This window comes from Centroberyx affinis, unplaced genomic scaffold, assembly GCF_046629955.1.
Source record: "Centroberyx affinis isolate AG114_WGS23_722 - 3 ecotype Tasmania unplaced genomic scaffold, CSIRO-AGI_Caff_v1 ptg004742l_1, whole genome shotgun sequence".
NCBI lineage: Eukaryota > Metazoa > Chordata > Actinopteri > Beryciformes > Berycidae > Centroberyx > Centroberyx affinis.
Genome location: NW_027282295.1, coordinates 73,819 through 90,454, shown reverse-complemented (window position 1 = coordinate 90,454; position 16,636 = coordinate 73,819). Strand labels below are relative to the sequence as shown.

General features: G+C 39.8%; 1 protein-coding gene across 2 annotated transcripts; it reads left to right on the top strand.

The window, feature by feature from the left end:
- The first annotated feature begins 2,125 nt into the window (after window positions 1-2,125).
- Window positions 2,126-16,580, top strand: LOC139665930 (probable E3 ubiquitin-protein ligase HERC3). 2 transcript variants are annotated; one of them, XM_071544987.1, is made up of 23 exons: window positions 2,126-2,351; window positions 2,534-2,645; window positions 2,866-2,942; window positions 4,059-4,280; window positions 4,493-4,584; window positions 4,940-5,070; window positions 5,847-5,971; window positions 6,071-6,147; window positions 6,239-6,357; window positions 6,476-6,535; window positions 6,637-6,742; window positions 7,713-7,911; window positions 9,968-10,122; window positions 10,271-10,393; window positions 10,629-10,727; window positions 12,395-12,565; window positions 12,714-12,854; window positions 13,051-13,217; window positions 13,997-14,063; window positions 14,187-14,257; window positions 14,448-14,631; window positions 14,751-14,853; window positions 16,124-16,580. In XM_071544987.1, exons 1-23 carry the CDS (start codon window positions 2,126-2,128, stop codon window positions 16,330-16,332), a joined length of 3,036 nt encoding a protein of 1,011 aa, XP_071401088.1. In that variant the 3' UTR covers window positions 16,333-16,580. The 2 variants fall into 2 exon arrangements, with proteins under 2 accessions (XP_071401088.1, XP_071401089.1); XM_071544988.1 differs by lacking the exons at window positions 14,751-14,853; window positions 16,124-16,580 and having other exon boundaries at window positions 13,997-14,067; window positions 14,448-14,587.
- Window positions 16,581-16,636: the final 56 nt, after the last annotated feature.

Genomic DNA, 16,636 nt, shown 5'->3' with positions numbered 1-16,636 from the left:
TTGACATTCCTTCAGAGGCTAAGCTTGAAAATCATTGTAAAGTTTGTGAATATAAAAATAAAAAATAGTATTTAATTTAGTTTTTGAATAATGACTGAAGGTTTATAATGAGGGTTAGGGTTAGACAGACATTAATTGGCAAAAAGCATGACAGTTAAAAACCAGAGGGAACGTGCATGGTTCCACCAGCATCATGTGCTGTATCCTAATCAAAGGAGTGTCCATTTCACTTTTGTCTTTCAGAGTGAGAATTTATGAATCTATGTGTGTTATGTATTTATATGCACACATTTTCATCTCTGCTCCATGCCACCACCAGGCCTAAGACCTGGTAACATTATGGCTTAATTATTATTTCTCCCTGATTGTTTCTCTCCAGCAATGAGTTGTCCTCCCTAAGGATAAAGGCTAACATCATCTGAATATAAAAACAACATTGGACTAAGATGTAGGGTATTTAATCTTCCATCTCTGCCATAATTGGTATTCATATTCCCATGATGTCACATAGACAGTTCATTGGCTGTGGCTGTCGTTTGATTTAAAAAAAAAAAAAAAAAAAATACTTAACAAAAATAACAATACAACATAAAAACACACAGAAATGACAGGAAAAAAAACATAAACATGTAGACATCAGAAAACAGAAGAAAAACACTGTAAACATAACAAGTGTAAAACAAAGTATATTAACTAGAGAGAATGGAGATCACAGCTCAGTTATGAAGAAAAAAGGTAGAGAAAGTCTAACTGATATAAACAAATGCAGGTATAGCTTATACATAAATAAAACGTATAAGGTTACATAAAAGAACAGAACATAAAGTATTATACACTCCATTTACAGTTTTTATAAATAAAGCCAATACACAAGGCAAAAAAAAAAACAGGACATATCAAAGCTCAAAATCCCATGCCTTTATAACTGATAGTTTTTCCCACGTATCAGTAACCTGTTATGTTCCTACCAAGATGGCCGTGTGATGATGTAACAGAATACTATGAATATGTTACCCAGGAGCTACCAACATAAGTTATTAACAGCTGCTGCTAATTAATTCACTCACCCCAGTAATGCATGGAGGGGGTTGTGGCCAAAACTTTACACGGCAAGACCGCAGCCGGGTTTGAAGTATACACGGGCATCACTGTATAGGTATTTTTTGCCAACTATGGTGGACTATATTTAATGACACAGATAATAAGTATAGGCAGACACACAGACACACACACACACACAGACACACACACACACACACACACACACACACACACACACACAAGGGCTAACGTAGCTAATTAGCTAGCTAACTAGCTTGATGGGTTGAATGCAGGTCCCACATCCTGGCTGTTAGTCAATGGCATCTAATGTTAAATATCAGTTAGCTAACTCATGAAAACAGCTTGAAAATGAGGACTGTGAGAACACTTGCTAACGTTACCTGCAAGACAGCATCTCTCAGCCCCTCTCTGAACTCTTGTTGACGAAGTTAGAAAAAGAAACGAAAACAAGCAGTGAAACTGTTGCTGTGTCGGTCTTCCTTTTTCAGAATCACAAAACTGATATCAAGCCTATCTGTCTTTGGTGTTACTCGTGAATATATGATGAACTGTAGGTACCGTTAAAAATTGCAACTTTGACTCTCTCTCTCTCTCTCTCTCTCTCTCTCTCTCTCTCTCTCTCTCTCTCTCTCTCTCATGCATCATGTCTGAAACAAAACGAGCTATTTTTCATGACAACAGCATTAAAATACTATGGTTGTTATGGAAAAAAAAGCCGTGTCATACTGAAGCTTCACTTTCATTTTTGTTCTCAGTTGCCTCACCTACTAGTGAGGCAACTGAGGCAAATCAGAGCAATTTTAAGTTCATAGTTTTGCAACATTACTGACTCACTGGGCGTGTTTTTATTTATGTTCAGTTTAATTTCGTTTATTTATAATCATAAATTGCCTAATGGTTAAGTTTTGTTTTCCATTGCGATTGCAGCCAACAGCGAGTTTCTATTCTTGGTAAATGAACCAATGACGTTTAACTTTCGTTTCTCACTGTCACTGACTCACCGGGTAAAGCTGACTCCGCGGCAGCAGCTGACACAGCTGGCAGTGGGAGAGGCGCTTCAACAATGTTTTCGTGGGGAGAGGACAGCTGTTATGACTTTCGTTTGAAAACAGTAGATGGTTCAGATGTCGCTAAAACAGAAAATGACATTAACTTTTTCGACCTCAGATTTCAAATCACGGATCTTTCAGCAGGTGACCGTGTGGTCGCTTATATCAGAAGTGATGGACATGTGTTTGTCATTCGCACACAAGAGAGCCAAGATGGGAGCAGGGTCAGTGGAAAACAGAGTAAGTCTCTTTCTGTGTATGTATTTATCTAGCATATCAACTCGAACAATTTCTTATTTACAAAGATTGGCCTGGGAAGAGGAAAAAATATTTTCTTCCTGTGGCATGGATGACAATTAGAGAATAGAATTATAACCAGCTCTTAAAATGATGCTGTTTTTCTGTGTGTCTTGCACCTCTAGAGAATGTGAGAGGTAAAGAGAAGATTCAGGCTGTGAGTTGTGGTGATGATACTGTCACTCTGCTGTCTGAAGAGGGCAAGGTGCTCTGTCTGGGCACAACTGATACTCCTAGGTAAGGAGAAAGGAAGGCTGTCTTTGTGGCTTTCAAAATAAAATAAAAAAAATCTGAGAATCAAAATTGTCTTATGTTGCAATTGTGCAAAATGGGCAGTCTGATTGGTTCCTCTGTCCCAGAAAAAAATCAGTCAATCCCAGAAAAGCACATGAAAACATTTGTCTGAATATACAAAAGTAAACATTTGAACTCTGCTGTGTCTCTCTTGCTCACTCAGGCCCCTGGAGGCTTTGTGTCACATACCAGTATCTCAGGTTGCTTGTGGAAGCCAGCATTCAATTGCCCTGACCAAAGGTACAGTAAAGTTTACAGTGATCTGCAAGCTTAAAGAAGGATTCAAACAATTAATTTAACCCCCACCTCAGAAAACTAAGCCTGCATCTGTCAATGGACATTCATTAATTATTTTTCCCACAGCACAGCCGAGGGCATCACAAGGCAAATTCAGGTCAGGCAGTCAGTCAGTCAGTCAGGTAACGCTTAGTGAGATGATGCACTTCGTCAGATGACCTCTAGAGGGCGTCTTTGACTGTGAGATGCAGTGTTTCCCATACAGAGGCACAAAATTAAAATTTGGTCAGTATGTAGAAATGGATCTAAATCGATCTCTAATGTGCCTGATGTGCGCATCACATCATGTCTGTAATTGCAGCATTGAACTCAATCCACAGAGTCTCCCGGTGTGAAAACTAAAGTGAAACTTAACTGGATCAAAACACAGTCAGTAAGGGGATTTGTAGACAGTAACTCGTCTTCGCTGCCCTACAAACTTTAATGGTAGGTGTCTTAACGTTACCTTGTGGTATTTAAATAACGTTAGTGGAATTAGGTAATTTAACCGTGTCGCAGTGCTTCAGTGCATTGAATTGAACACATGGGTCTGTACAGGATCTGTGCTTGTTCATGAACATACTACCACCTTATACGAATCCAAGTCAATTCCAAGACCAGGTCCAAATGGGGTTGAGACCTAGACCAGAACAAATAAAGTACCATTCATGACCAAAATAGGCAATAAACAGTGTACATGTTGTTCAAAACATAAAAATAATGCTTAATGAGTTTCTTAAGAGATGTAGGTCTGTCTGCAGGAGCTCTGTACAAGACCGTTCAACATCCAACTAATTCATGCATACGATTATGACTAATCATGCAAGTTTGAGGACCATTACATACTATACACTCCCTGAAATTCTTTGTAGGGCTGGCGAGGAAATGTATCTTTATAGATTTTAAGATAGACAGGAAAAAGTTGAGTCAACATCCAGTAGTGTAGAGTGTAGAGTTCGAGACCAAGACAAGACCAAGACAAGTCCAAGACGTCAGAGAAGTGGTTTAGAGACCAGACTCGAGTACTGCAGCCCTGCACACTACATTGGAGTGCACAAAGTCATAGTAATTTCTGTGCAGATGGCCAGGTTTACACATGGGGCCAGAACTCCAGGGGCCAGCTAGGTGTGGGGAAGAGGAAGCCCGGCGTCGGGTCGCCCCAACTCCTCAACTCTCTGTCAGTGAACCCCCTGGTTCAGGTCAGCGCTGCAGGAGACCAGAGCTTCGCCCTCTCCGTCTCTGGAAGTGTGTGTAGCTGGGGCAAAAACGACTGCGGACAGCTTGGGCTAGGAGACACAAAAGGTACAGTAACAACATCTGATATTTCTCTTTGCATGTCTTTATGTTTTACCATAAAGGTCAATAGTATTTTTATTCACCCTGTCACTTTTATCTACCTTCAAAGGTGAATTTCACCAGCAATAGCAGTACACTAGTAATATTTCAGCCTTATTAATGTTTTATAATACCATTTCTACAACATGCAAAACTGAATTTCAATATATTTTCTATAGACAGACATACGCCAACTCCTGTTCATTGTTTGAACATGAAGAAAACCGCTTACATTTCCTGTGGAAAGGACCATACTGCCATTTTGACGAAGGTTTGACAAAGAAAGCTTTATGACAATAATATTTAGGCCAAAGATCTGTGTTTTCTTGGGAATATACTTTAACCTGTCACATTTTATTGTTGGAGAATAAAAACATTTAATTTCCTACAAGCAGACCTTTCGGAATAAAGAAAATAACTATTTATATCTGATATGACTGAATGTGTTTTGAATGGGTCTCATGAGTCCAAGGGTCACAACATAGAGGGACAGAGATGTAAAACAAAAACATAATGTAAATAAAAAAATAAAGAATATCGTCAAAAAGGGGATCATGGTAATTTGTCATAACAGCAACCGTTTATTTCCATGTTTTAACAGTCAGGTTGTCTGCTTGCTTCTTCAGGATGGCACAGTGTTCACATTTGGCTCTGGTCAATATGGGCAGCTTGGGCACAACTCATTCAGAGATGAACTACGTCCTCGGCTTGTTGCGGAGCTCTGGGGGGCAAAGGTCACCAAGGTCGCTTGTGGAAGGTACGATACACATATCACCTTTTCTCTAATGCGGGGATTCCCAGACACTCATGGCTCATGACCCTTAAAGGAATGGTTTGCCCAAAAATGAAAATTCTGTCATTATCTACTCACCCTCATGCCAGTTGAAACACAGGTGAAGTTTGTTAGTCCATATAACACACAAGAAGGTTGCCAGCAACTCTGTAGCAGCCTTCTCCAAAACAACTGAAGTCATTGGGGACCGCTTCTTTAGTCCCGAAAAGGGCAGAAAATAACCATAAAATTTGTCCGTACAACTTGTGCAGCATAATCCAAGTCCTCTGAAGCCAGACGATCACACTGTCAGTGGAAAAGACCGATATTTACACCATTATTTAGCCAAATTTTCAATATAGCAATTGCTTTTGCCCTTTTTGGAACTCTAAAAAAATGGTCCCCAACCTCCCTGTGTGTTATATGGACAAACAAATTTCACCTGTGTTTCAACTGGCATGAGGATGAGTATATAATGACAGAATTTTTTATCTTTGGGTGAACTATTCCTTTAAAACCACAGGGATGCCTGTTGGTGATTTTATGCGCAGATGCTATGAGCAGTGATACCCAAAGATGATATAAATTTTCTCTTTTAAGAAAATTCACTTTGACAAATATTGGATGAAGCCTGGAAGCTGCAAAAAATGTAGAAAAAATGACTGCTCCCTGTTCTCTAATGAAAACATTACGCTGAAAAGTAGCAGGTCAAAGCATCCCACTGTCTTTGTTGACATTAAAAATACTATTTGTTCAAACAGACATCACACATTAGTGTTAACGAACTCCAAGAGGGTCTACTCCTTCGGCTGTGGAGAGCAAGGGCAGCTGGGACGTGGAGAGGGGCGTCACCAGTCTGTGCCTCTACCAGTTCAACTGGCACAGGGTGAATATATTTCTCTATAGTAACAGAGTTGAATAACGACAATGAAATAAACTCATTTAGATGAAAGTCAATATATATATATTTTTATCACTTTTCCAGAAACCACTGATGGTCACAAAATCAGAAACATCTATGCAGGAGGAAACTGTTCTTTTGCGATGTGCAGTTTCAATGAGGTACCAACACATTACATGCAGACCATGATGATTAGAAGTTTACCCCAGTAGTTTGATGCATTTGCCGTAATTGAACTTGTTTTCTTCACAGGAGGTTCATGAGGGGTCAAACAGTGGCAGTATGGATAATGTGACACAACAATCTCTAGATAATGTGATTGACAAATGGGTCTCTGAATGCAATTCAAAGTCATGGAAAAAGATACAAAAGTAAGTGTAATACAATGAAGTAGTTATTATATTTCTCAAAATGTACTTGGTTTGTTGTATAGTCATGCAAAGCTCCATATTTTCTCAGTTATGAACTCAACATATTAAAACTTTACAGGGAAATCAAAAAGATGTTTTCCTCTGCGTCCTGTGTGAACAAAAGCTTCCTTGAAAGAAGGTAAAAGCGATGCTTCTATACATGACTGTCACTTCTAAAGTTGAGTAACTGATGTATTATATTAGTGTGCCTTTACTTTTCTCTGTTATTTCTTTTATCAGCAGCGATAAGCATTTCCAGACCTCACCAACGTACTCTGGCCTGAACTTGTCAGTTGCACGACGTGCTTTCAGGAAACTGGTGAAGAATGACAGAGTGTTGGCAGAGGTACTGAACTGACCTGTTGCTCCTCATCACTAATTATCTGGGAAGGTTGGGAAGTTTACTTTACTTACTGTAATCCATTACAGGTTACCAAATAGCTGCTATAAATTTGAATAAGTAATGTAATCCACTGGAATACTCAAACTAAATTATTTCATAACTTTTACTTATTTTTGGATTACTTTGCCTCCAAACGCTATAGAATATAGGCTACAATGTAAACAATGTATTCTGTTTAACTCATGCAGATTACATTTTGGACAGTGTCATTATCATCATTCAAAACTATCTAAAACCATTGTCAACATGTATTCAAGACATTGCACAGTCAAAATGCATTTCCCCTTTCACATGTTTCTGAATAATTCAGCCTATTCAAAGGTATTACTGTGAATATTCATGTAACTGTAATGGATTACAGATGGCAATTAATAATTCAGATGGCATTGTATTTGTAAGCTTCATTACTGTAATTCTGTTATTACTCCCCAACCTTGTCTGGATTTTGTGTGCTAACATTTCGCTGGTAAACTCAAAATATTCGGATAGGTTGCTGGGTTAATAGAGTTATCTATGTATAGCAGCTGTGAAGCCTTCTATTCTGGTGTAGGTCTACAGTAGACCTACACTCTTAAAAAAAGTGACTAAAGTACGCCTATAAGGTACATTAATGTTCCTCACAGCACAACTTTAGTTATTTATGGAAAAATAAGCAAAACTAGACAACTGTGTTCACTTACCCACAGGTAAAAGGTAAATAGGTGCAACACAACCAGCAGACAACAGCAGAACAAAAACGTACCTGGTGTAGCAGCTTAAAATGCCGTGCTGTAACTGGGCCGCAACAAGTTGGATACGCAAATGTTAGGCATGCTGTGTAGTTTAGGCGTTACACTACAACAAACATACACACATTCTACATATTGCACACCTAGCAGTGAATGACTCTTGCCAACCCATTTCAAAATACCAGGTGGAGGCTGCTGTCATGAACTCACTGCTTCCTTCCCTTGGTGGGAAACCGATCGGCGTGGAGGGATTGAGGATCTACCTGCTTCTCACGGAGCTCCTCCATATGATCCAGAAACACAAACTGCAGCAGAGCACAAAGCTTCCTGAGGCAGTCGCTGCTGCCATGCTAAGACTTCCTGCTGCCAGCCTCCAGGTCCTAGGTACTGTCACCACCACACCAAGGCACTGTGTCTATACAAGTTGTAACATTAAAGCTGCAGTTGGCAACTTCACACTTTGGCAGCTCCAAGTGGCAGCAAAAGATAACTGTTCGAATTTGAACGTTTGAAGGACATTAGCCAGTAATCATGCAATGTGATGTCAGAAAATGGTGCACTCCTCAGACCTAAATTTCTTTTTAGAGGTAAGTAGGGGTGGAGATGGTGGAAAAAAGTGAGTCCAGCTCATTCACTGCTGTTTAGGAGGTGGTTTTGTATTTTGTTCTTTAAGTTTTGATTCATAAATTCCTGTGCGCCCAATAGATTTCCTGTCTGTGACTGACAACACCTTAAATTAGTTTGGGCAAACAGAGTGAATCTACAGGGTCTCAGTGGGGATGGGATGCTGCTCTGTTGCAGCCCTAATTTGTAATTTAGACGGGTGTATTTTTACAAAAATTAACACACTAGTACTTATTTTTCCTCACTAGTCACTCGTTTTCTAGCGAAGCAAAATAAGACAGAGCTCTGTTTATTCACTGGGATTGCATTTTTTGCATTAAATCAACCCAGTGAACACTCTATGAGCAAAGATAGGGAACTACAGAGCAATGATTTGAGTCTCTCACAAGATAGTGGATGGGTCATTGGTAACCTGCCTTCCCCCAGTACTACCAAAACTTGTCTTGGGTAGATAAAAAACAGAACAGCCTACAGTACAGTGCCATTTTGTCACTTACAAATTACTCATAAAAAGAATGTAGCATTTTCAACCAGTGCATATAGTTGGGAAGAAACATCTTGGGCCCTACCTTACACCCGGCACAAAGCGCAGCACAAGTGTCATTGCTAGTTTCCGACCGACGCCCACGTTGTTTAAATAGCAAATGTACTTGAGCCCATCTTTGTGCCCATAAATTTTTTTTAAATTTTCTCCCTGCAACATAACCACAAATTACACCAGTATGACGGGCTACAGGGCGTTGGTAGACAGATGTGAAGTCTCCCCCTCTCCTTCTCCTGTGCTTCTGTATTTCCACGGGACATCCTTGCGTAAAGCACATCCCCAAAAGGATTTAATGGACAGAGCTCATTATATATCTACAAATATTTCACATTTAGCAAATGTTATCCATACTGGTTATTTCCTATGATTTAATACAATATAACACTGTAAGGTAGGCTGTAGGAAACGTGAGCTGGGCGCTGCGTAATGGTGCATTCCAAGGATTCCATGCAGTAAATTCACGATGATTGAAAGAGCCTGTCATGTTTTTTTTAAATACCTTATAGTTCGTTATTGTTTTATCATTTAATTGCTCAGTTCTTTGTGCCGTTTTGTTGCTCAAGCACGTTTGGCAATGTGCCTGTAATATTTAATATATTGAAGTAATGGCTACGCCTCCATTTCCCCATATATATATTGTATTTTAGAAATTCTGAATTTCTAAAATACAATATATACAGGGAAACAGAGGCGTAACCATTACTTCAATATATTAAATATACACAGATGCTGATTTCATTGCGATGTTTTTTTTCCAAAGATTAAGTTTTGAGGTAGGCTGTGGTGTTTTTCCCTATAGGCTACAGTACATTAGGTTACTGATGCGGTCTGTTGGTCTTTGCTTGGCTGTAGAAGCCTGTAGTCCAGACAAAAGCTGAGTGATCCGCCATTTAAATAGCAATGCGCCAAGGTGCAAGCGCACCTGGCTTTTAAAGGGAATGGGAGATGAGCAGACTCTGATTGGTTGAGTTCATGTTACGCCCAAAACACACCTATGATTAATTAAGGGACTTAGTACAACCCCTTTGCACCTTGCGCCTTACTTTGTGCCCAGATTATGTGCCGTTTAACTAGCAAAAGTGGACTTGGACATGCCCTAAATGCACTTGCACCATGCGCTTTAGATCATGCGCTACAGATCGTTTGAATAGGGCCCCTTGTGTTCAATAGTGTTTAAGATATATTAATAGCAATAAATGCATGCTATTAACATGTGTTCTGTTGTGAAATACTGACATTGCAATTTGCAAATCCCCATGTTCTGTTCCACAGGGGATTGGTGGTCCTCCCTGAAGCCCTCCACCATGGTCAAGTATGTTAAGGTGTGGAAGCAGGCCCTGTCACTGATCGTGACCACTAATCACATGACTGTTCCTCACAGAAGTGGAGTCAAAGCCGTGCTACAAGTCCTTCAATGTCTATACAACGTTAGTGTCAATTGTCACTTTTATTTTTCAGTCATATATTTCAAACAGTACTGAATATAATCATACTCTCCCATATTACAAATTAAGTTTTTCATTACAAATTCAATTTTTACCAATTTAGCACCATCTTATTTTACTTGTTTTAAAGGCCAATAACAGGATTGTAGGACCTCGGAGAATGGCGGAAAGCACTTTTTGTTTGGAGATTACATTCAACCCACTATTTCTTGCGGAGGATCTCGGGCTTTGGCAGTCAAGATCACAAAACCAGGTAAAAAAAAAAAAAAAAGCGCCTGCTGATAAAACTAGTTTCAACATTGGTTGCTCCTTAGATAAGTGAGCTAAGGCCCGCAACATGTGCTTGTAAAATCATTGGTTTGAGTCCAGCTCATGACCATCGTCACGTCATTCCTTCTCTCTCTCCCCTTGTTTGTGACAATATTTTTGTAAAAACTTGTTTCATCAAGAGACGTCTATTGGTGAATATATGATCTTTCTTTCTTTAGGGTGCGAATGATGAGCCTCCTATCCTTTGCTGCTACCCATTTGTGATGAATCTACAATGCAAGAAAACCCTTATTGACATCCATACCAGATTCACACAGGTGAGCGAAGTCTTGAAATGTGCCTCACAAGAAGAAGACTGTATATACAGTACAGTACAGAGTCCTGAGGAAATATCCAACAAATCAACTTTTATCAGTTTATATTAGCAATGTGTTCTCCATGTAAAAAATGGCAAAATTTGAGAGGACACCGATACTATTAAAGGCATACTGAGTGGATGGGATGAAGAACGACGCGGACTTGGCCTGTTTTCTGTTGGACAGGTAGGTGCCAGTTAGCTTAGCTAGCTATATCAGATTTTCTACTACAACGAAGCTACACTAACAACGTTAGCTAGTTGCCAGCTCATGACACACACTAGCTCTGACCAGAACTCCAGTTACTCTGTGTTAGAGTTCAGGATCGCTACCGTAGCCAGCGTGGCTTTTAGATATAAAACGATTTAGCAATGGTTTTGGTTGGGTGCCATGCCATTGTTCCGACGGCCCATTATTCCGAAACCCCAATAGTCCGAAAACTCCATGCCTGGCTCCTCCACAACCGTGGCTTCTGACAGCCTTGACCGTAAGCTTGCTCTAACCCTAACCTCAGTGACCCCATGCCTCAACCCAACCACCTCCGGGATAACGGGCTGTTGGCTTTCGGTCCAATGGGTGGACATTTTTCGGACTATTGGGGTTTCGGAATAATGGGCCGACGGAACAATGGGCAGTCCCCTTTGGGGTGGCAGGTGGACACACTGCTACCAAAAGTTTGATGCCCAGAAACGTCCCGGATATTCAGAAATAAGAAAATCCAGGCAGAAGGCAGGCTCTCTGCAGACACACACTGTCATATACCAATGGGCCATAAGTAATGATTGAGTAGGATAGCTTTTGGATGAGGTTATGCTATTTCAAGGGGGGAAATCCTGCTCAGTATGCCTTTAACATTACACCCTAGCAACTGATTAAGCGATTGCATAAAAGTGCAATGAAAGCAGCTGCGAAGCCACAGGTGGGCCTGGGCCTCATAAAATTAGTACTAAAGTATACATTGAATAAAGCGAGACTGTGCACATTGGAGAGTTGGGGAGCATTCCCACTTATCACTTCCTTGCATAATAAATTAATCTATGGTTGCCAATCTCTTATTATCACTGAACATATTGCATTCACTAAATTAAACTGATAATGACTTCCAACATATTGATATTTATAACATTAACAATAAATAAAATGACATTATGAAGGTGACTCTTACCATGATGCTTAGCGTGTGTAACAAAGCCAATCACCTTTATCAATATCGAAATGGGAGGATTGTTGTGGTATGTGTGCATGATTGTGTTTGTTTTCCTGCCGTAATGCAAATTGCATCACCAGAGCTCTCCGGTGTGTCCATGTTGTTTGATTGGGCCAATAGTCGAGGGTTTGCCTCTTCTTCTGTCTGCCGATAGGTCACAAAGTTTGATGGTGTTATGTTATATGCCTTTTTGTGAGAAACCACACCCACCATCACGCCCCCCTTTGGCCAACTGGTATGACAAGTTAATCAGTTGTTCCTTGCCCCATGACCAGTCTTTCCACAAAGTTTCATACAAATCCATTGTTAACTTGTTAACTAATATCCTGACAGAGAGAATGGGGTGAAAACGTAACCCCTGTCCAACTCTGTTGGCAGAAGTAATAAAAAATTAAAAATAAAATCTTGAAACGTATTGCAGGTAGTATACCAATTGGACCAACTGTTGGATATATTTTGGCCTTTCGGATGGCTTGATGAGTCGCCCTCCTATACACACTTTGAGTTGAAGCTGAAGCGAGCGTCACTTCTGGAAGGCACCTTTAAACAGCTGGGTGATGCTGATCACAGTGACTTCAAGAAGCCACTTCTGGTAAATATGCAATTTTGACAATGAATAGTGTATAACACCATAGCATGGCCAAATTCATGTGAAAAATGTGGTGTTATTGTGTAGTTAGTCTTTAATAAGCTGATATTTTAGCAGGAAAACTTAATTTTACCTTACCTTTTTGTCTCAGGTCTATTTTGATGGGGACTCAAAAGATGCAGATGTCTACAAAAAAGACTTCTTTCACCACTTGTTTCATGAGATGGTGTCAACTGAATCTGGGATGTTTATTTACAACGACTCCAAAACGCTGGCATGGTTTCCCTCTGAAGTAAGACTTTTGATTCTCATACAGGCAAATCACATTTGAATCACAGACCAAGGATTCAGTTTACTTTCATTCCCTGCTGCAGCTGATAAACAACAGAAGAACAATGTTCAGTTTGAACACAAATTCAAGCGGTTCATAGATTTCTTCCAGTGATTTTCACAGTGTCTAATATTATACCTTTGATCATCAATAACAGGCAACACTGGGGGAAAAGACATGCTTCCTGTTTGGGGTTCTCTGTGGATTGGCCTTATACAACCAGAGTGTCATACACTTACCCTTCCCAATGGCTCTGTTCAAAAAGCTGGTCAATGTAGAGCCTTCACTGGAAGATATGGTGGAATTCAGCCCAGGTGTTGGAAAGTAAGTGTTAAATTCACCTAAATTTAAATAAAACAAATATGTGGTTTGAGATGCTGATGCCTGAGAGGTCTTAATATACTGTGAATATTGTACTCTGTGAGTATCTGTAGGACTATGGAAGATCAAAAATAATTTGCACACTATAAAGGTCAAAAACAGTATGCAGTGTGCAAAATTGTATATGAATGGTATAACATGCACTTTTAGTCTTAAATACTGAAGCCTAAGGAATTTAATATTAATAATTATGAAAATGCCTATTCATTTGATTGTCTGTTCCTGTCGTTCTTGGTGGTCATTCATTTTCAACCGCTTGGTGCTGTGCGTAAGCATGGTCAGAGCTGTGCTTAAATTTACGCACGTTCTCAAGCGTAAGTTCAAATTGATAAATCCGACTCTTTGCTTAGAAATGGTCGTACGCATGGTTTACACACATATTTGTACTTACGCACTCTTGATAAATGAGGGCCCTGGACATTTCCTCATATGGTATGAGCTAATAGGGGTGGGTAACATAGGCTGGACCAAGACTCACTGCTCCAGTGGAGGGAAGCATATGCTTGTCCACTGGCTTGTTCCAGTCGTTAACCAAGCTGATAAGCTTGCGAATTCTTTTTGATCTTCCATGCTCTGAGTTTTTGAACTGACGCATCTGGGACATTCTTTGTTTGTTTGGACTTGAGTAAAAGAGCGCAGACATTCTCACATGCCTATTTATCTGTAGGACTAAACATTATTTAGTTCCATCTCTTTTTCTCGATTTTGTTTTACATTTAAAGGAGTCTGCAGTACATCTTGGAAGACTATGTGGATGATGATATAGAGAACTTGGACATGTATTTTTCAGTAGGTATTTCACTTCAATCATTCGTCTCATTTACCCTACTTTCAACATCCAACCAATCATCCATTATCATTTCCAAAGATCTAGCAGTGATTTCACTATCTTTTCATTACTCATTGTAACAGGTTGTCTGGGATGGGACAGAGGTTGAACTTGATCCCCAAAACCCTGGAAAGCCGGTGACATATCAAAATAAGTAAGAATGTGAAAACACTTATAATTCCTAAATACAAAGCAATCAGATCATTGGTAAAATTTGATAAACTTTGATAAAATGTTTTGTCATTTAAGTGTTATTTTAAGTGAATATGAGATTATTTCTGCCTCCAGAGCAGCTCTGCCTCTGAGAAATATTTGTAGAAGTAAAACTCCACTCTGCTAAACAGGAAGGAGTTTGTGGATGCCTACGTGAATCACGGCTTCAACACATCAGTGGAGGAGGTGTTTGAGGAGTTCAGACGAGGTTTCTTCACGGTGTGTGACCTGGATTTGGTGAAGCTGCTCAGACCAGAGGAGCTGAAGGGACTGCTGGTGGGCAAAGAGACCTACGACTGGGCAAAGCTGAAACAGGTACGTAACTAGTTTGAACATTCATCCAAACTGCAGTTGATTTACTGCATCTTCATGTACTCAGAGCTTGATTTTGATGGTAACGATGTCTGTTTCAATGTGTTGTTGTCTGTAATTAGAACACAGTTTATGAAGGGGGGTACCATGGCCACCACCCCACCATACTGATGTTTTGGGAGGTTTTTGAGGAGCTGACCGAAGATCAGAAGAAAGCTTTCCTTTGTAAGTACTGTACCTAATGTTAGCAGCTATGAGATGTGCTGAAACCATTATTGGTGATGTTCAGCCGCTCCTATTTCCCATGTCACAGTGAGCTTGCCATGAAAATAACATCATAATGTATGATGAGGTTGCATAAATATATCGGTGCCCATGTAGCTATTTATGTTAGAAGAAGCACCTTAAAGTCAGATTTGGCTTGCCAGTGAAGGGGGATTAGAATGGGTGTAATGTCATCAAATTTTCTAGTTCTAGTTGAGTTATAGTTGAAGGTTTTTTACTCTGGAGTTTGGTAGGCCAGAAAACAGGATGACAGTCATCAAGTCTTCATGAAACAAAAACATGTATGAGGGGTTTCAACATCAGCAATATTTAACAGAGGACAAATTGTCACAATGTTGTGAAGGTGACAAAATACTATCTTTGTGATATGCTTAATGAAGCAGTCGAGTGAGAGAGTTTGATCAAATGTAATGCCAAGATTTTTAACTGTCATACTCGGGTCTTAGGGTTAACAACTAACATTGCAGTTTTGTTAAATGCCATCCTCTTTTTGACAGTAGATAAGCTTGCTTCTAAATTTGCGAGTTGTGAGCAGTCATTAGGCTTAATGGGTAGGTAGATTTGGTCATCGTGGCGTAGCAGTGGAAATTTATGTCATATCTACCCCTAATTTCACCAAGAGGTAGCATGTAAATCGAAAATAGCAACGTTAGAGGTCTAGCACTGAACTTTGTTGGGGCTGCCACACTCAAATCAAGTAATATAAGATCAGAGGACGAGTCAAACTCTGAGGCAAGGAATATGTCATTTACCACCTTTGAGAACAGTCTCAGCGCAAGACGTGAAGCTGGATTGAAACGGTTCAAAAAGATCTTTGCTGGAGAGATAGTTAATTGAGTAGCCGCTATTCTTTCCAGGGCTTTAGAAGAAAGAGGGAAAATTTGAAATTGGTCTGTAATTATTAAGGACATCTGGACTGAGGTTAGGTTGCACATCATATGCTGAAAACAAATGTATTGCTACTGACTTACAAAAGGTGTGTGTTGTTGCAGACTGCATTCAGTGATGAAATTGACACATCCTTATATAGTTTGTGACATTTTCACGCTGTTTGATTGACAAGTGATCTTTGGCAAGTGTAGTGCAAAAACACCACAGCAATGACCACTTAGCACCAAAGATGGCGGCAAGATAATAATAAAAAAAAAAGAAATTTGCAGATTTCCACTTTAAAATGTGTTCTTTTTCCCTCCATGTTTTCCTTCTCTAGTGTTCGTGACTGGTTTTGACAGGGTGCCTATTCTGGGCATGGACCAGGTCCGGATGAGGGTTCGAGTCCTGTACTGCTCTTCCCAGCAGTATTTCCCAGAGGCGCACACATGCCTCTCTATTCTGGACCTGCCCTTATACTCAACTAAGGAGACGATGCAAGCCAGGCTGACAGAGGCTCTGAGCCACAACAGAGGTTTCTTTAAGTGATGGTGGATGATCAGCTGTGGGACTTTACCTGGACAATTTATCTGTACCATCCATCCCAGAGAAAATAGTTCTTTGGACCAAGATGGAAAAAAAAGATAAAAACATTTGTCATTATGTATATTACATTCAGTAAAAAGTCAGAGACATTTGCAGTGTCTGTGTTCATGCTTGTTAGATTTATAAGTGATATTTTCCATAAATGTAATATGATAAAATATTTGTCATGTTTAGAATTTGTCATTTGAAAATGTTGGAACATTAATAAAGATACATTCCTCAGTGCCTGGTCTGTGGAATAACTGAC

Coding starts and splice junctions, on each gene's coding strand:
- LOC139665930 (XM_071544987.1), top strand. CDS start 2,126: ATGTTTTCGTGGGGAGAGGACAGCTGTTATGACTTTCGTTTGAAAACA. Junction 4,281..4,492: donor TGGGCTAGGAGACACAAAAG/GTACAGTAACAA, acceptor TATTTTCTATAG/ACAGACATACGCCAACTCCT. Junction 14,258..14,447: donor CCGGTGACATATCAAAATAA/GTAAGAATGTGA, acceptor TCTGCTAAACAG/GAAGGAGTTTGTGGATGCCT.